This window comes from Aristolochia californica, unplaced genomic scaffold, assembly GCF_029961685.1.
Source record: "Aristolochia californica isolate CCGP_79_NKW_82.1479 unplaced genomic scaffold, dmAriCali1.0.hap1 SCAF_13, whole genome shotgun sequence".
Lineage (NCBI taxonomy): Eukaryota > Viridiplantae > Streptophyta > Magnoliopsida > Piperales > Aristolochiaceae > Aristolochia > Aristolochia californica.
The window spans coordinates 24,982,067-25,001,755 of NW_027181804.1; the positions used below are offsets into that span (position 1 = coordinate 24,982,067).

Below are 19,689 nucleotides of genomic sequence, written 5' to 3' on the forward strand. Positions count from 1 at the left end.
GTTGCTCTTGGATCTAGTGACAATAACATGAAGATTGGAGGAAGTGGATAGGGATGATGGGTGTGGTTCATTTGATGTTTGAGTGTGGTTAGGTGTTGGAGTAGCGCTAGGTGCAAGGTCGTGAATGGAGCTTCCATAGGGCACAAAGATTGATTTTGAGCTTGAACTCAAGTTGGGTTCGAGCTCCAACCTACACTTAAAATTTTGCATAAATTATATATCAAATAAATTATACATAAAATTATGCATAAATTCTATAAATAATTATGCATGACCTCTTGTATAAAATTATACATAAATATTGTACATAAACTCTATTTAAAATTATCCATACACTTGTAAAATTATACATAAACTTTATTAAATAATCAAACACAAAAATTAAATTAAATATCAATATCCAACTATGCTAGACACTAGTTAACAAAAAGCTCAACGGTAGATTATGGTAAAAAAACATATGCCGAGCTTGGCTCAACTTGATGCCACCCCTAGTTTTGATAAGTTGATTAAAAAATAGTTTGTGTAATGAGATGACGATGATGGGTATTTATTAAAATAATAAAACAATGAAATTAAATTGAAATTAAACTTAGTGTATTAATGATATAAAAATTATAATCAGTCACTCATTTAAATATCCATACACTTGTAAAATTATACATAAACTTTATTAAATAATCAAACACAAAAATTAAATTAAATATCAATATCGAACTATGCTAGACACCAGTTAACAAAAAGCTCAACGGTAGATTATGGTAAAAAAACATATGCCGAGCTTGGCTCAACTTGATGCCACCCCTAGTTTTGATAAGTTGATTAAAAAATAGTTTGTGTAATGAGATGATGATGATGGGTATTTATTAAAATAATAAAACAATGAAATTAAACTGAAATTAAACTTAGTGTATTAATGATATAAAAATTATAATCAGTCACTCATCGGTTGAACTTAGGACACTTGATTTGGACCCTTTCTTGACTAAATATGACATTAAGTGATCATAAATTAAAATAAATAAAAAATTTAGATTAAGGAATAATGGTAGAGTGCCCTGCTAGAAAACGATGCCCCGACTATCGAAGAGCTTCTTGGACTCTGAAAAGAGGTAAGGGTTCTTATCCTCATTACTCTCTAATCCAAGACTATGATGATGGATTCTCTAGCCCTAGAAGAAGCCCTAGGTTCGGAGACTGGAGAGGCGTTTTAGATTCAGAATGGCTTCGAATATCGTCCTTCAAGTTCCTTGCGAACACCTGCATATCCTGGAAACTGGAGAGGCGTTTTGTTTGGTCCCGAAAGACGGGTCTTCGCATTGGCATATTTCAAAACTTAGGATGTTGGTTTAAGTTAACGAGCTGCCTCGCAAGCTCGTGAATCGAACAATTGCTTGTTTGAGTTCGGCTCATTTACTTAACAAATAAGAAACCCAATCTCAAATTTTGTTCGAGATTGGGTTTATTCCAAACAAACTAAGTCGGCTCCAAGCCGAGCTTGAGCTATTTGTGAACCAAACTCAGTTCGATACCACCCCAAATGGTGAGGATGCACTTGGGAGTTCAATATTATATTTCTCTTTCCCTTAATTTTTTTCTCCATTTTCTATTGAACTTTTCATTGAACACATTAACAAAAAAATATTTTTCCATTGTCTTACATACACTAACACATTTTTTATTTACAGGGAAGGTAATTTACTTAGGGGTGGCATCGAACCGAGCCAGTTCATGAGCAGCTCGAGCTTGGCTCGATTCCAGCTCTGTTCGATTCGATTTATCTGGATACATTAACAAAAAAATATTTTTCTACGTACACTAACACAATTTTTTTAGAGGGAAAGTAATTTATTTAGGGGAGGCATAGAACTGAGCCAGTTTGCTAGTGGCTCGAGCTCGGCTTGGTTCCGGTTTAGCTCGATTCAATTTATCAGATAAAACTCGTTCGAGTTAATGAGCTGAACTTGACCAAACCATGGTTCGGTTCGAAAACTCTTGACCCATTATCTTAACGAGGGCTTGAGCGAGGTTTTCATTTTTCATTTTTAGTTTTCTGAAGCCAAAACTGGGGGAGGGGGGCGGGAGAGAGGGAGGAGAACTAGGTTAAAATTATTAGGTTAAAATTATTAGGTTAAAATTATTGGGTTCGAACTCATTAACTATTTTAGGTTTAAGACTCAACATGGGTCGAGTTCTAAATATTTAAATCAAGTTCGACTCACGACAGGCTGGATTGGGTTGGGGTCACCCCAGATTTACTCCGGAATTGATTTTCACTTTTTCATTACGTAAGCAATCCACAAATGCACTACCATGCCCTTTAATGTTGTTTCCGCGGAAACAGAAAGCCGATGAAAGTTGAGGATCAGGTAAAGTTAGTGCTGTGATTCACTACGGTTAAACATTGATTTCTTTCCGCAGTAAGGTCCAACTTAGGTGAATTTACGCTGCACCGTCGTTGTGACGGATGTGGCTTGTGAGCGAAAGGCGTGGATGTGGGCGTCTGCGAGTAGTGGCGTTCGCATAGTGCGGCTGTCTGCTCTCTACTCCACTTCCTTCTCATTCCAACCACTTGCCATGAACTACATGGCCAACAATAAGAACGTCAGCGGAAACTCCTCTCATATTCCTGCAATTTCTGCATCTGCTCATTCAACAAAAAGGTTGATACCCTGTTTTGTGTAAAAAATTAATGCACTCGTTGCAGTCGGTTTCTGAAACCAGGAACTGATGGATCTCTTCGCTTCTGATATTTTTAGTGGGAAGGGCAGGAGATCAGATTCTGGCACGAGAGATGACCGGCAGAGGGGTAGAGACGGTGGAAGTGGCAGGACATCAAAAGATGGTAAAATGGATAGGATTGACGCTCTTGGAAGACTCTTGTAATTCTCTCATCTATAATTTTTCTTGTGTTTTTTTAGCTTCTCTAGTTTGTTGTTTACCCTATTATTGAATCCGTGTTCTTGTATATTGCGTGCAGGACCCGGATATTGCGCCACATGGCATCTCAGTTGAACTTGGAGATCCGAAGTGATGGTTATGTTCGTGTTAACGATTTACTGAGGTTAAATATGACTACATTTGCTAATATCCGATTGAGTTCACACAGTACAGATGATATTTGCGAGGTAGGATTTTGCTTGAATACTTCCTTTTCTAGATGATATTCATGAGGCAGGTTTTCTTTAGGCACTTTTTTTTTTCTATTTTATTGATGCATTTTGGTGGAACTAAGGTAAACTTACCTGGTAGTTGTGTGGAATGGATTGTTCAGTGAAATCAATTATTCATGTTTGGGCATTTATGCCATCATCAATAACATTGTTCGTCACTAAATGGCAGGCAGTGAGAAGGGATAGCAAGCAGCGATTTAGCCTCCTGGAAGAAAATGGGGAGCTTTTAATACGTGCAAACCAGGGCCACACATTAAACGTAAAGTTTCTTCCTTGATTAAACTTGACAAGTCAGAACTTGTGAAATCGTGTAGAACTTATCTTATTGTTAGTTGTTATGAATTGCTCGTGTCCTCAACTAAGCTGCTCAGGTCACTATTACTTCCTGAGGGAAGCTAAGAATCTTGATAGTGATATAGTTCTTATGACCAGCTCAAATAACTAGTATATGGTGACTGCTTACAAAGCTTGCTGCTGCCCTACAGAGTGTGCATATTTTCCTCAGTTAGGATATGTGTGGCTCTAGTCTGTAATCTTGTTTGAAGAAATTGTTCCTCCTAAGCTTGGCCTGGTCATCATAGATGATTTAGCAGTAATTGCACAAGCTGGTTGCAATAGCCTTTTGGTGAAGAGGGCTTTATAGTTGACTATTTCATGAATATTACATAGTTGAAGACATGCCAGGGACACTGATTATAGGGAAACCATCAATGGGCATCACTGGCAAAAACATTCTACTCTTTCTTTTGAGCATAATAATTTCCTTCCTTAACTAAATAAAACCACATATGTTCGGTCATCTAGGACTTCTGAAATGGGCGAGATATTTTGATCATTCATGGCCCTTCTTTTGGAATTCATGTGCATATTACATCTATAGGCTTTCATGCAAACCACCTTTAAAACCATGATGGTGGATTGGCCTTTGGCGCAATGGTCACATGGGAGGATTTCTAATATGAGCTTTTGGGTTTGAGTATTACTAGTGGTATGTGGTGTAACGTGCACATATAATCAGTATTCGAGAAAAAAAAAAAAAAATCAATCCAGTCCTCTTAGTCTTTTGAAATTGGTAACATACTCAATTTTGACTTAAAAATTGATGAAATACTTGGAAATATGGTCTATGCATGGCATGACTCTTCTCTTTGAGCTCACTTGCATACTACTTGAATTTTTGCACAAAATGTATCACTTCAGAATACTTGACAGTTTTAGTAGTGAATATATGCTGTGAAGAATGAACACACACTATGTTGTTGTTGTTGTTGTTGTTTTACTGTTTCTTTCTGATAAAAATGAGAAAGAGAATCGCTATGTGCTTTACCTTAAAAGGGACTCGAATTGTACAAAATTTTATGTCTTTAAGTATTCGAGTTACTAAAAGAATTTTTCTGTTATTATTTAGCTGCTTGTCTCAGCCTCAAGGTGATCATGAAGATTTCATTTGGTACTTGTGTTATTTTTATTTGTGAGAAAACTCATTGAAAAGAAAAGGAGGCTACCAGGGGGGGGAGTATTCTGCTCTACAAGTTGTTGGATAGTGGGGCCCTCTTTAGCAAAAGAGTGTCAACTATGCCATTAGCTGATCAAGCAACATGAACCCATGAAATCTAGATACCAATAGGAAATATAAAAAATTTCATGAACTGAATCTTCATTAGGGATCTTGACTATATGTTGACCAACTTGCAACCTATGTGGAGGTGCACCCTCCACCATAAGCTAACTGGGGAAGATCCTAAGAAGAGATCTGATCTCTACTTTGACTGAATCAACAGCTTGATACAGACCTGGATCGTTAAGCAACAGGATACTGTCATGATTCCTAAAGTTTCCATACAACCGGCGAGCTGCAGATCTCCCTTTGAAGATCCATTGAAACTTAGGACAGTACCTGTAGAAGGAAAGGAAGCCAGGTAGAAGAATCATGCTTGCTCTTGCTAAGAGGCGCAATGGATTTACCATCTTTATTTATAATATCTACAAAAAAATTTTGAGTGAGTCCAATAAACTTTTTTTTTTTGAGAAAAAGGTGTGAATATATTGCAAAGAAGATAGAAAATACAATACCTAGCTAAAGAGGCCTTCCTCCACAACAAGCTGTTGGAGGGAAACACCTGTTTTAGCTTGAATGTCAGCTAAATATTTAGCAGATTTTGGAATGTGATTCCACTTACATTGAATTTTGGAAATTAAAGTACATATATCTTCAAATAACTCCCAATACCACCAAGGAGGTTTGGAAGGCTTCGTACACCAACTGGTAATAACTTTTGAATTTCCTTCAACATAAAGGAGGCCCTCCAGCTTTTGCTTGAAAAGTTTTAGTCTGTTATATAGCCTGTGTAACTCAGCACTTGTTGAATCTAATATCCCAATTGGACCCGCATATGAAAAAAAAAGATTCCCATTTCATCATAAATTACTCCGCCATATCCAGCAGGCCCCAGGCATCCAGACGCACTTCCATCAAAGTTTAATTTGAATGCCCTACGGGAGGTCTATACCATATTGCCATTTCAGGAGGTCTAGCCGGAGAAGACATTTCTGTAATAAGTCGCCAGTTTCCGCGTAAATTTGATCCTTGTAAATTACAAAATTCCTTTCATAAGAGTACCCAAGAGGATACTTGCCCAATGATTCTGTCTCATAGAATTTTCCATGGAAGAGATTTTTTAAATTTTCTATTGTTTCTCTCTTTCCATAAATTCCAAACCATTTATCCAACACAACAAGATATTAATATTTTCCCCAGTTTGGGAAGATGAGCGCTTATAATAGTGAAGATTGTGTTGTGTAGGTATTTCGACGGGCAATATTGTAACCTTATTTTGTTCATCAGTTCAGTCCAGACCAAATGGGCATATTCGCAATGCAAAAGGGTGTGATCAGCAGTTTCAGGGGATGAATTGCAGAATGGGCACAATGGGTTCGGAACACTATTTCCATGTCGCAATAATGCGTCTGAAGTTAAGATTTTTTTTTGGGCAGACGGTCCAAATGAAAAACTTTGCGCGAGGAGGAATATGTAAAGACCATGCAAAGGCAGCTGGATGAACTAATTGATGTGCTTGGGGAGAGATCATGAAGTGATAGGCAGAAGCAGTAGATAACATACCTTGCCTGCACGGCGTTCAGATTAGTGTGTCTGGTGAATTTTTTATCTTTACTGCAGAAAGATTATCGACTAGATCTATAGCTTCCAAAGCTTCAGCATCAGTTAAAACTCGTCTGAGATCTAAGTTCCACTCACCAGAGGTCAGCCGTTGCTCAGAAACTATCGCATTCTGAATTCTTGACAGTCGATAAATACATCCATAACTAGAAGCTGCTTGAGCCAACCCACCAGTTGGTCCAGAACTTAGTTTGACTTCCAGAACCAATATAGCATTTGATCCCAGATTTAAAGACAGGAAGGAGTTGGGCAACTTTCTTCCATACGGGGGATAATTTATAAACTCTCCCGCCGTCAAGCCACCACCCAGTGTCTTTTCCAGATTTGGCTTCTACCATGTTCCGCCATAACAGAGAAGATTGCACATTATATTTCTATATCCACTTCAATAGTAAGGCCGAGTTGGTAGTTGCAATATCCCGAATCCCAAGGCCACCCATCATGATGGGTTTACAAATGTCATCCCATTTTACAAGACTATACTTTCTTTTCCCATTTGGCCCATCCCATAAAAATCTTCTTTTTAGGAGTTCTATTCTATTTCGAACAGAGGCCGGAAAGTGGTACAACGACAAAAAATAAGAGGGTATGCCATGTAAACAAGATTTAATGAGAACCAACTTACCAACTTTGGATAGAAATCTGCATTTCTATGATGCAAGACGGCTTTCGAGGCATTCAATGACAGGGAACCAGACACTTTTTGTTGGCAGAACTGGAGTCGGAGGCATACCCAAATAGGTGCCCGGAAGTGACGCAACATTACACCCCAAATAGCTTGCCATCGAGTTTAGTACAGAAGAATCAATATTAAATCCAATGATCGAGGTTTTTGCCCAGCTTACCTTTTGACCAGTAGTTAATTCGAAGATGTTCAACACAACTTTCATGTGAGAAACTTGTCTCATAGACCCTTCTCCAAAAAGGATTGTGTCATCAGCATACTGTAAATTCTGGATGTCTTGGTTCGGGTCTTTAGAGATAGGACTAAGCCAACCCGATCGTTTAACATTGACAAAACAGGGGAGGGGGGTGGGATCTGATAATTGGTCCAAGTGGATTTTTTCCCCGAGAGGGGAATCTCTGAGAGCCCCAGGCTGTTAATGAAATCGGATAAAGCTCTCATTATGGACGAGGTTCTGGTGGCAGGAGGGCTTTTATCTGAGCAGAGGAGAATACCATTAAAGTCTCCGGCCAGTAGCTAGGGCAAGTCCCATTATTGAATGAGTTGGAAAACTTCCTCCCAGAAAGAGGCCCGATCGTGGTGTCAAGTAGGGCCATAGATGCCAGCTAACGCCCATGAGGTTCCAAGGGTGTGATCATGGAAGCGCAGCCCGATAGAGAAATGACCCAACACAGTGATAGTTGTGTTAACTGCTTTTGGGTCCCAGATGACAACAATGCCACCCGAGTACCCAATCGCATCGACATTAGCCCACACAGGATCCAAATCATACCATAATTCAGTGGCAACAAAGTAGTTAAAAGATTGCAACTTTGTTTCAACAAGAATTACTATTTTTGGCTTACAATCAAAAAGAGCAGTTTTGACAAGGGCTCGCTTAGACTGAGAGCAGAGTCCTCTGATATTCTAGGACAACACGATCATTTAGGAAGTGGGGGGGGGGGGGGGGGGGGGGGTGATATTTTGCGCCGTTTCGCAAGCTTCCAGGTAGTAGGAACAGAAGATTGTTGCCAGCTCTGTCATTTCAGAAAAATCTTCAGGTGGGAAGTCTTGTTCTTGTTCCAGCAGAAATTGGAGTAGGTCATCCTGCCGATTGGCTTGAGGGAGTGCTAGAGTAGGTCATCCCGCTGATTGGCTTGAGGGAGTGTTGGAGTAGGGCATCCCGCTGATTGCTGTTAATGAAATCGGATAAAGCTCTCATTATGGACGAGGTTCTGGTGGCAGGAGGGCTTTTATTTGAGCAGAGGAGAATACCATTGAAGTCTTCGGCTAGTAGCTAGGGCAGGTCCCATAATTGAATGAGTTGGAAAACTTCCTCCCAGAAAGAGGCCCGATCGTGGTGTCAAGTAGGGCCATAGATGCCAGCTAACGCCCATGAGGTTCCAAGGGTGTGATCATGGAAGCGCAGCCCGATTGAGAAATGACCCAACACAGTGATAGTTGTGTTAACTGCTTTTGGGTCCCAGATGACAACGATGCCACCCGAGTACCCAATCGCATCGACGTTAGCCCACACAGGATCCAAATCATACCATAATTCAGTGGCAACAAAGTAGTCAAAAGATTGCAACTTTGTTTCAACAAGAATTACTATTTTTGGCTTACAATCAAAAAGAGCAGTTTTGACAAGGGCTCGCTTAGACTGAGAGCAGAGTCCTTTGACATTCCAAGACAACACGATCATTTAGGACGTGGGGGGGGGGGGGGGGGGGTGTGATATTTTGCGCCGTCTCGCAAGCTTCCAGGTAGTAGGAACAGAAGATTGTTGCCAGCTCTATCATTTCAGAAAAATCTTCAGGTGGGAAGTCTTGTTCTTGTTCCAGCAGAAATTGGAGTAGGTCATCCTGCCAATTGGCTTGAGGGAGTGCTGGAGTAGGTCATCCCGCTGATTGGCTTGAGGGAGTGTTGGAGTAGGGCATCCCGCTGATTGGCTTGAGGGAGCATGGTTGGGATTGGGGTTGGGGTTGGGGTTGAGGTTAAGGTTGGTGGAAGCTTAGACCAAAGAGGAGGGATTTTCGAGGGGAGGACAAGAGGAAGTTCAAACCAAAGAGGAGGAATTTCCGTGGGGAGGATTGGAGGGGAATTTTGCGGGGGGGGGGGGGGGGGGGGGGGGAGGTGGCTTTGGCTTTCCCTTTCTTCCTTTTTCTAGAATAAGTGTAGGTGTAGGGAGTTATGGAAGACCTTTTTTCAGCCTCCCGTTGGGGGGTGGTGGTAGGGGGTTTGGTTTTGGAACTTGAGGCTTCCATGGTGGCGGGGTATGGTTTGAGTATCCGAAGGGGGGTGGGGCAAAGGATGGAGGGGGAGCGGATATTTAAAAAGGTTGGGGAGTCATTTGGGGGACCGAGGTCCCAGGTGGGATTAGAAAAGATGGTGAGCTTTTTAGGAGTCGAAAAGACGAGTGATGGAGGGGAGGGATTGGACGGGGCTCGAGGAAGATCTGTACTGGGGGAAGTGTTAATAGGAGGTATGGAGAAAGGGATGATTTGATGTGGATATGGAGGAGGAGGGGGCGATGTAGAAGTGCTTCAGGGAATGGGATTGGGGGAAGGAGTAATGATGGTGGAACACATAAGAGGAGTGTTTCTCTCGACGTAATCGGGGGAATTGCCGAGGTTGATGGGCCATAGGAAGTGGAATTTGGGGAGGTGGCGTGTGAAGGGGGTGTGACGTCAGTTGATTTTGACGTGAAAAACGACAAGGCGATTTTTGGTGGGGAGGAAAGTCTGGCCAGGGATCAAGGAGGGATCTGACAAGATTTTTCCAAGTGGGGTGGTGTTTTAAAGATAGGTACGGCGTTTGAAGTGGGTGTCGTGATTTGGCATGGTGGAGACGTCGAGAATGATGATCCTTGAGAAGTGAAAGGGACGGGAGCAGGGGAGGCGGAATATGTTTGAGGTGCGTACCTCGATGTGACAAAGGTTGATGGAGTTGATGGGTCTTGGGGGAATTGATTTGGGGATGTGACGTGGGCAGAGAGTACTGACAGTCGTCCTATTATGATGGTTCTTGGGGAATGGGCTTTGGGGAAGTGGCGTGATAGGTGAGGCTTTGGTAGAGAGTATTGACAGTCTTGTCAGTTATTGATGGTGACGGCAGCTGCGTCACTTGTATGTTTGTGTTAGAATTTTTTTTTGGTGGGATAAGCTTGGATGATGTCGGGGTGGCGGGTGCATTTCGGGAGTCTTGACTGAGGGGTGTGGGCACGGTGGATGAGCGCAGTAATATTGGGGGGTCTTTGTCAGCTCAGGTGATTGATGGGCTGCTCAAGGACGGCGGTGAGGGGATTGTTCTGACATTTGAGCGGGTTTCCAAGGATTTTGTTTTGTGTTTTGAATTTGAATTTCGAGACTGAGGAACAACCATACCTGTCATGTGCCGTTTTGGGATCCACATCTGAGGGAGTAGGTGGGGTTGCAAGGTTAGGAATTTTCTGGTGCGATATGCTCAGTTTTGGGTGGGTTTTAATTGCTGGAGGGTTTGGTGGAAAAGTTTCCATCCGAGGACAGAATTTGAAAGTTGCGGTAGTAAGATCATACCCATAGTCATCGAGCCACGTCTTTGAGTGATGATGCATTCTAGGAAGCCACCGTGATATTGGGTGCGGAGCTGGAATTCCAGTTTGCCGGTGAGGAGTGATCGGCCGTAGCTTCTTCCCGTTTTGCCAGTTTGGATTTTTTCGAAGATGGCCAGGAAAGAGTCAATTGCGGAAATCGGGAGGGAGATGTAGGATTTTTTCCCCTTTCTTGTGAAAACATCCGGATTGCTTCACCGTTCTTCTCTTTCCTTTTCCAAAAAGTCAATTTGGCTTTTTCGTTTCTGAATTCATATCTTGAAGTCCGCCACCAAAATCCTTCGCCGTGAAGTTCGCAAAATGGCAGTTTGCCATTTCGCTCCTGAGCCTTCTTCAGAATCACTTTTTTCTTCCTCCTTGTCTTCATCCAGTTGCCGCTGTTGTTGTTGCTGTTTTTGCTGCTTCTCCAAAATCACTTAGGTAGGAAATAACTGAATGCAATGGCTTTTGAATGAGAGCAGTGAAAGAAGAGCACTTGCTTGTTTGGTAAAGTGTGTATGCCTCTTACCCACTAAAGAATGCATGGGACCATAATGAGGTAAGCCTTCCACATTGTAAAACCGAAGAGAGATGAAAAGTTTTGGACAAAGGCTATGAAGGTTGTTGGGAAATCAAATATTCAACCCAAATATTGATGAGATGTAACCTCAAGTTTGTGAGCGACTAGGTAGAGAATGAGACCGATTTATGGATTAAGCTTGTGCACTACAAAGCTTAAAAATGAGCATCGTACCTTTTGCTTACCAAATTTTCACTAGTACGGATTTCCCATGAATTGCACTCAGACAAAGAATATCACCATTGGAGGACTGAGGAGCCTTTGAATGGGAGTGATGCTTAACAGTTGTGTTTCATAATAATTGAGCAAAGCCTTGTAGCATCAAGCCATTGTGAACATTCCACTAGGATCCGATTTCCAACACAGTGCATCCTCCCTATTACGATGAAAATAGAATTGTGTGAAATTGTAAGAGAGGAAATGCTTTTCAGGGAAAAGAGCAAGAAAACCCAGCAAGAGAAAAACAACAAGAAGAAGAGATGGAGATTTTCAAGAAAAAAGAAGACCGAAGTCGTCGAACAAAGCTTGATTCAACAACAAACTTAAGAGAAAAACTTTAACATAGGGGGAGGGCCTTTTAACAAAAGAAAAAACTCATGGACATTGCACCAAGAAGCATGGATTAAAACTCAAAAAAGAGAGATTGATACCGACTTGAAGAAGAAAAACAAGTGTTGGAAGAAAACTCTAAGAGAAAGTACTTTATGTTTTCTTCTTCTTCTTCTGTGTGAAAATTTTGAGAACGAGAGTTAAGAAGAAAGAGAAGAATGAGAGAGAGAAAAAAGAGAAAGAGAGGTTTTTTTTTTTGTTGTCACACACATTGTGCTTGTACAGACTATTACAATTATAATCATACTTAAACTATATTACCTATGTCCCAATTAAACCCATTTAAATTACTAATTTAAACATTAAGAAATATAAAATACAACTTTTTTTGAAGTATATATAAAACACAACTTGGAAACAATTTATAAACGTCCTCTTTATTTTAGGCTTATTGAAAGTGCCCACTCTTTCCCTTTTTGAGCTTTCTCCACTTGTGAGACTTTCTCCATATGAGATTCTGCTTAAATTCCGTAAAATAGCTTCTTTCACACTCCCCCTCAAGCTGGACTTTGTAACTGCAGTTTGCAGGAAAAAAAAATCTTTTATCTTCAAACAACTCACATCTTTGCTGATTGGCACAAATTCTTCATTATTCATTCTCTCTCTTGCCAAAATTGATTAGGCTTTGCTATAAGCCAAACAATAGGCATCACTATAGGCTTCCACTAGAGTACTTTGTACTTCTACCCCTCAAGTTGGGGAACAATGATAAAAAGAGACCCAGCTTGGGCTAACACATTGAGAAAGAGAAATCATTGCCCCTAGCCAAACAAAAGGACTTCATACATTAGCCAAACTAAGTCTTAGATGAGTTAAGAGACATTGCTCAAACACAAAGGCAGAACCACCTACTTTTAAGGGTAATACCATATTCACCTGATTTTAAGGGAAATACCATCTTCACCCACTTTTAAGGGTAAAGAAGAAACTAACTCTGTTAAGTTGGATCCAAGGCCCATCCCAAAATGATTAGCCAACTTAGGAAACCTTATTCCCAACTAATAAATTCAAAAGCATTGTATTCACTAATCCATGTGGGATTATTCCTTAACACTTCCCCTCACGTGTAGGCCCTCTTTTGCAGTTCTACAAGTGGATACTTTAGGTGTAGGTCTTCTTTTGTGACTCTACAAGTGGATAATTTAGGTGAAGACCCACACACTCCTGATCTATGTGGTCGTTGGCATATACGTATTGCTCCAAAGTGATGAAAACATCTGAGTTACTTAGTAGAATTGAGGAAGACCAATCTTTGTTATGACTTGAGTCGAACAACAGACATATGCGAGGGATACTAAGAGGGGGACTGATCGGGTTGACTTGAAACTTCAAGGTTGACCAGTTTTGACACCAAGAAGGGCCAGGGATAAACAAGCCAATGACTCATGAAATAAAGACTTCACTAACCAGCAAGCCTTAATATAACTCTCTCTCTCTCTCTCTCATACACACGCACACAAAGAGGGAGAGTCCTACCGGCTTCTTGATTGAACTCTTTAAGACAAAAGCAACATATGAGGTAACTATTAGAAATTCATGTTTCTTGGTGCCCTTAAGGCTTTAACTGGTTCTGATTGGTCAACATTTGAAGTAATAGTTGCATGAACTTCCATCTTTTTGGTTTTATGGTGAAGATAAAACATTCTGTTCTTCTTCCCAAAAGATTGCAATAAGCTATAAAGAGGATTTTGAATTCCTTTGCCGCTCCACTAATGTTTGAGGATGACTCTGCAGTGGTCATCTAGTGGACTTGATAACACTCTCCTCTCCTTGGAGGCTTCATTGTTTTTTTTATTATTATTATTATTATTTTTTTACAAGAATGAAGGCTTATCTACCTCCCTTCGTTTTTACCTGGATACACATCCCAAGCGAAGCCAACTACCTGTCAGATTCCCTCTCTCATGATGAGGCCCTCCAACAGCATGTTTTGGGGACTCTATCCACCAGCTTTCCAGATAGTGGGCTTTTTGGTGCTTGTTTGATTTTGCTTTTTGTTTTGTTTTTGAGTTTTTCTCCTCTCGTGTACCTTGTAATTTGGCTTCTTTGGTGGTTTACCTCTTGTCACAATTCTCGAAAAACATAAGAAGGGTCTAAATAAAGGATTTCATTAGTGCTTCCCTGAAAAATGCTCATTTTCATTCTATGATCGTAATCTTCAATTGGCTTCTTTCATTCAGTTGATAGTAACCATTTTTTTGTTATATTCCATGTGTAGGTTGTTGAGTCTGATAGCTTGTTAAAGCCTATACTATCAGCAGATGAAGTCACTGGTAAGGATGTTCTGGAGTCTTGCTGTATAATTGCCAAGACTAGTTCGGCCCAATTTTTCTCAGTTTGTGATGTCATGTTGACTGGCAGCATATTCTGCTTCTGTATGCAGTTTGCGTACATGGAACATATAAGAAAAACTTGGAGTCAATTTTGCAATCTGGTCTCAAGCGTATGAAAAGGTTACACGTCCACTTCTCAAGTGGCTTGCCTACAGATGGTGAAGTTATTAGTGGTATGGATTCTTGCTGCTTTTACTCAAGAAGTATTTTTGTTTCTACCTACACCAATGATAAACAAAATAGTCCAACTAAAATTTGAAGGCGAAGAGAGTTTCAATCATTCAGACAAATAGATAATGCACTTTTAGACTCAGAGCATAGATAGGGTAAACGGAAAAAAGAAAAAAGCACTTTTTATCTCTTGGCACTCGTGGTTTGGCAACGGTAGCCAGTCCTCTTTTTTTAATTTCCCCCCGTACTGATCACCTTATGCTTCATTTGCTTGGTATTGTGTTTATCATTGGAGAAACCTAATGATGGGCCTCTTGTCAATTTCAATCATGTATACTACTACTACTATGTCAAAAAAAAAAAAAAACATGTATACTACATTGTATGCAGTAACATGATTAGGTGGTGGTAGAAATTTCTAGTTTTAGCCCTGGAATCTGCATTGGGAGTTGTACTTAATCATTGAGTCATATAAAAAACTCTGATTCTAAACAAAAAAACATTTAAATAGCATGTTGAGACCTCCAAAAACAAGATGTTTATACCTTTGAACCACTTGGATGAAACTTCAACTAGAAGGAATAATTCTAAACTACCTCACCTTGATTGAGCTCATTCCATCTTTTAAGCTTCCTTCACATTATACTAATTCCAAGCAGTAGCATCTAAGAAGCATGATGCAAAGTTCAGAAAGACATGTTTTAAACTTTCAACAACTTTATGGAAACCCCAAGTGGAATGAGTACTAAAAAATACCTCACCATGTTGGATCTCACCCAAGCTGCTCAGTGCCATATGCTTGCTGAGAAAGCCTGAAAGTTTGATTAAGAAGTCTTTCATTTATAAAGTTCAAATTTCGTTTTGGGAAATTTATAATCCAATACAGAAAAAATGATTAGTTTTTTCTCACTTAGTCCTCGTCATTGCTTTAGAAGTCCTCATCCAGTCGAACCAGCTTGACTCTGAACTGGAGGCCAGACCTGTCTGGGTTCCTTAATCCAGGAACACAAATACTAAAATCTCTCACTAATTAGAGGGCTCCAACCCTGATACATAATTTTAAAAACCTAAAACTACAAGGATACAGCTCTTAGTTTAAAGCTTATGTTTAATCGACAAGGTGGAGTTTCATGCTTACAGAGTTTGATCAGATACATATTTCCGCAAGAGGCATGTGAACCATTAGCTTTATAATTTTTCTTATCATACTTTAACACCATCTGTTACAATTTGTAAATAACTCAAGTACAACTGACACTAATCTTTTTCAGGTATGAGGCGAGATGTGAACATCTTGATTTTCTTGGATGTTAAGAAGGCACTCCAAGGTGCTGTAAATTTCTTTGATACTGTCCCCTACTCCTGATTGGCATTGTTTTGATCCTAAATGATTTTTTTTTTTCTCTGTAGAGGGAATGAAGCTGTACATTTCTGATAACAAAGTTGTCTTAACTGAAGGCTTTGATGGGGTTGTTCCAGTCAAATTCTTTGAAAGAGTAGAAACATGGCCAGGCAGGCAACCTATACCCTTTTAAGGGCTACAGCAATCATCACTGCTTGAACAGTTTGCTCCCATTCTCTCACCTCTAATTATCTGTATATTCAGAACTGTATTCTCATAGATTTATTTTCGTAATGCTGATAATGTATGGGTTTTGTGCCCCTACTTCCAGTCGTATCCAGAAATCAAGTTCAGATACCACAAAGCGAAAAGCAAAAAACCTTGGTAGGTAGTTCTCTGTCAATCTCAATAGCTTCTTATAACTCTTTCTCCTCTGTCATAACTCTTTGGATTGGTAGCCACAATACAGAAGTGTCTGAACTAGAGAAGAAATCAAATTTTCCTTTACACTAATTATTTTTGGGAATAATAATGATCAAAATTTTATTTGATTTTCCATGGGTTCCAAACATACCGTTAGTTTTGTTGCAGAAAGGTGAGCATTACAGAATTGTCACTAAATTAATAGAAAGGCTGGTGAGTGTAGAATGACAATAAATGTGCCATAATACACTGACGTAAGAAATGCAACAAAAACACAAAAAACCATGCGATGCTCACACGAGACAACTCTGTGCATTGCATTGGAAGATCTTTTTTAGTAATTATTTCCAATTTTTATAATTTTAAATTAGTTTTATATTTAAACTGCTTATCAAAAACCGTATTCTTCAAATTTTGAAAGCCAAAATATAACCAATGATTGCTCAACCTATTGGGAGTAGGGGTGACCCAAAAAATCTAAAATGTCAAACCTGACCTGAACCAGATCACCATTTTCGCCCTGTCCTTGCCCCGTCCCCATAAACCTGACTCATCCCCACCCCGTTCTTGTAAACCTACCCATCTTGACCCAAAAATGAATTTTTATGAGAGGAATCAAAACTTTATTTGAAAGACAACCAAGGGGACTTAGATTAGAAATTATAGAGAATTAAATACACAGAAAAGATGACTTAAGAACTTGAATTAATCCAAAGCCTTGCTAGATTTTTTGTCCAACACTTCCTTTTATGACTTATTGTAGAAACTCTATACTCTCTTCCTTTCTATAGTCGTGCTCACCTGCCCTTAACTTCTTTTCTTATCTTTTCACCTCTTTCTCTTCTACCCTAGACTCATTTAGACATGAAATCTTAGATTTAACATGGTATCAGAGCAAAAAAACTTAAAATACTTAGTAATTACTAGATTTGTCACTTGATTACTTTATTACAATATATACCATTAATACTTCTTCAACAAATTGATTGGTTCACAAATGCAAGGATCATTGCTTTTATAATCGTAGAACAATAATGTCTCTAATAGGGCAATATTATAATAATGATTTTTTTTAAAAAAAAAAAAAATCACTTGTTCAGCAATAGAATACTTAGTATTTGATCAAGATATAAAACTCAAAGTACTAAAATTCTTAGCTCAGATGAGATATAACCAAATCAGACTTTCTTTGCAACTTTAGAAGGCAAAAATCTCAAAATAGTGTATGGGAGTCGAGGAGCTTCAAAAAAACTTTAGTAATTCTTCTACATCTCTTTGGGATGAGATTTTCTTAAATAGATGTCTCCCTAATCTTAAAATAATTGTTATGGTCAAAATTGTTATTTTGCCATTTAGCTATAATTAATTAGAACTATGTTAAAATTATGAGAAAATATGTAATAAATTCAATTTTTTCTATTGATCATAATGGTAGGTTAGATACAAAAATTAGACAAATTTAGGATCAACGCTCGCAAGATTGAAATTTTAAATGTTCTTTTGTATGTAGTCAACTTTGGCTTCAATTTATTACATGTAATCAATTGCTTATAATTTTATCATGCTTAATGTAGCTGACTGAATGCCATGTGTTAACTACTCTAAAAATCTTGAACCTTTCTATTTCATGTAGTCCATTGATTTTCCAATTGTAGTCGATTGCTTCCCAAAAATGCTTTGATAGAGTAGCCGACTAGTTCAAAGAAGTCGATTGCAAAAAATACAGAAATTCGCTATTTTTGGTAGTCGATTGTGTTATTGGTGTGTCCCCTAAAGGAGTTAGGTTGCTTTTTTCTAGTGTAGTTGAATGTAGGTGTGATTTCCTCTTCCACTGTTAAAAGCTCCTACTAATGTAATCAACTACAACCACTCTATAGTTAACTATTTTTCTTTTCTAAATGTGTTCTTCTTAATTCTGTAAAAATTTGACCATACATGATTAATTTTTTTGGTTTGTTACCATCAAAATTAGAATTTATTGAAAGATCTTGAGACCTCAATCCAACACTCAACAACATCAACATGAAGAAGCCATGAATATTAAGGGGAACTGAGGCATCTTGGTACCTCCCATTTCCTTGTGACAATGTAGGGGAACGAGAAGAGAGTGAGTGTACCCTCTCCCAGTTTTTTTTTTTTTTTTTTGTAGGTTGAAGCTCTAACTTAGTTGAAGTTAAATTCAAGTTTATATCAAAATGACTAGTTTGTGGATAGGCTACTTTTTTTCCTGATAACAATTGCCAAATCTTTTGAATTAATGAACCACATGGGACTAAATTAACACTCTAAGACCATGTTAAAATTGCAGGTCCATCCCAAAAAACATGTTGATAGAAAAATGTAATATTTTTACCATCTTAAATCAATTGAAAATATTTTCCACAAGAAATATCTTGATATCAATTGAAAATTTTTCCACAAGAAATATCTTGATTTTGTAGTTGTTTGAAATACTTATCGCTGAGTATTGTATATACATGAAACATTATAAAAACATTAAACACAAATATTTCCCAATGTTTTATCTTTTTCTCCGGAAAACATTATGAACTTGTTATGCTCCAACAAAAATAACCTTCATAGTTTTCAGAATGTAACATTTTACTCTAACAAACAAGGTATACTTTCCAATATCAGTCTTATACATATGGTGGTTTTACATCCATCCAAAAATATCTAGGTAATATGAAAATGTAATAATTTCCATCGATATATGCTTGATCTTGAATCAATTTAAAACTTTTACCACATGAAAAATCTTGATTTTGCCTCTATGCTCGGTGATTACCACTAATTATTGTTCACATATACATTTAACTGGTTAGAGTAATTTAGCTTCAAGTTCGTCTATCCCTCTCCCTTGTCTCTCTCAAATTCGTGCAAACCTTAGGATAAAAAATAAATGTAAACTGTGAACTTAGGATTATTTTTAAGTCATTCAATTGAGTTTAACAATAAAATTAAAAATTGGATACAAGAATTAGGTATATACTTCTTTCTTTTTTTATAATATATTACTTGATATGAATATACTAGTATAAAAAAACATTTCTAGTAGAAATATACTAGTCATTCCCAAGAAACGCTAGAAAAAAACATTTCTAGTAGAAATATGGTTCTAGGCACCATTACTACCTCATGTTTCCTGAAAATTCTTACTAGTAAAATCTTATAATTTTTTAGGTAAGTTTTTTTACCAAGAAGGGTCGAAAAACCATTTGAAATTTTTTTGAATAAATATTTAACAATTGTTATTGTAATGCAATTTTTCATGATAATTTTGTATATACCATTTTATTTTACTAAAAATTTATCAGATAAATATGGTAATGTATTAAATTTATAATTATTTTTTATTTATTTCCTTGAAAAAACACACTAACATATCCTTTTAATTTTCCTTGAAATTTTCTAAAATTTTCCATGTAATTTCCTAGTAAGTCAATAACACGATTCTATCTAAAAGTTTCTTGGAAATATGTATCATAAGAAAAACATTTCTAACTTTTCCAAGGATATAAATTTTCAAGAAGAGGCACTAATGGGAGCCTTAGTGAATTTATTTTTTTCTTCATACATTGATAACTACAACTACTTGATAAACTTCTAAGAAAACTCTTAATAAATCTGTAATAAAATTTCAAG

General features: G+C 38.2%; 1 protein-coding gene across 4 annotated transcripts; it reads left to right on the forward strand.

Moving 5' to 3' along the window:
- The first annotated feature begins 2,435 nt into the window (after nucleotides 1-2,435).
- On the forward strand, nucleotides 2,436-18,089 carry LOC137948633 (putative tRNA 2'-phosphotransferase). Of its 4 annotated transcripts, none has more exons than XR_011111635.1 (9): nucleotides 2,436-2,663; nucleotides 2,760-2,882; nucleotides 2,981-3,128; nucleotides 3,343-3,432; nucleotides 13,994-14,048; nucleotides 14,159-14,281; nucleotides 15,551-15,607; nucleotides 15,690-16,005; nucleotides 18,017-18,089. XR_011111635.1 is itself a non-coding variant. In XM_068794744.1 (9 exons), exons 1-8 carry the CDS (start codon nucleotides 2,494-2,496, stop codon nucleotides 15,812-15,814), a joined length of 891 nt encoding a protein of 296 aa, XP_068650845.1. In that variant the 5' UTR covers nucleotides 2,436-2,493; the 3' UTR covers nucleotides 15,815-15,843; nucleotides 15,953-16,148. The 4 variants fall into 4 exon arrangements, 3 of the variants coding, with proteins under 3 accessions (XP_068650845.1, XP_068650844.1, XP_068650846.1); XM_068794744.1 differs by lacking the exon at nucleotides 18,017-18,089 and having other exon boundaries at nucleotides 15,690-15,843; nucleotides 15,953-16,148; XM_068794743.1 differs by lacking the exon at nucleotides 18,017-18,089 and having other exon boundaries at nucleotides 15,690-16,148.
- The last annotated feature ends 1,600 nt before the right edge of the window (nucleotides 18,090-19,689 follow it).

Coding starts and splice junctions, on each gene's coding strand:
- LOC137948633 (XM_068794743.1), top strand. CDS start 2,494: ATGTGGGCGTCTGCGAGTAGTGGCGTTCGCATAGTGCGGCTGTCTGCT. Junction 2,664..2,759: donor TCTGCTCATTCAACAAAAAG/GTTGATACCCTG, acceptor TGATATTTTTAG/TGGGAAGGGCAGGAGATCAG. Junction 3,129..3,342: donor GTACAGATGATATTTGCGAG/GTAGGATTTTGC, acceptor ACTAAATGGCAG/GCAGTGAGAAGGGATAGCAA.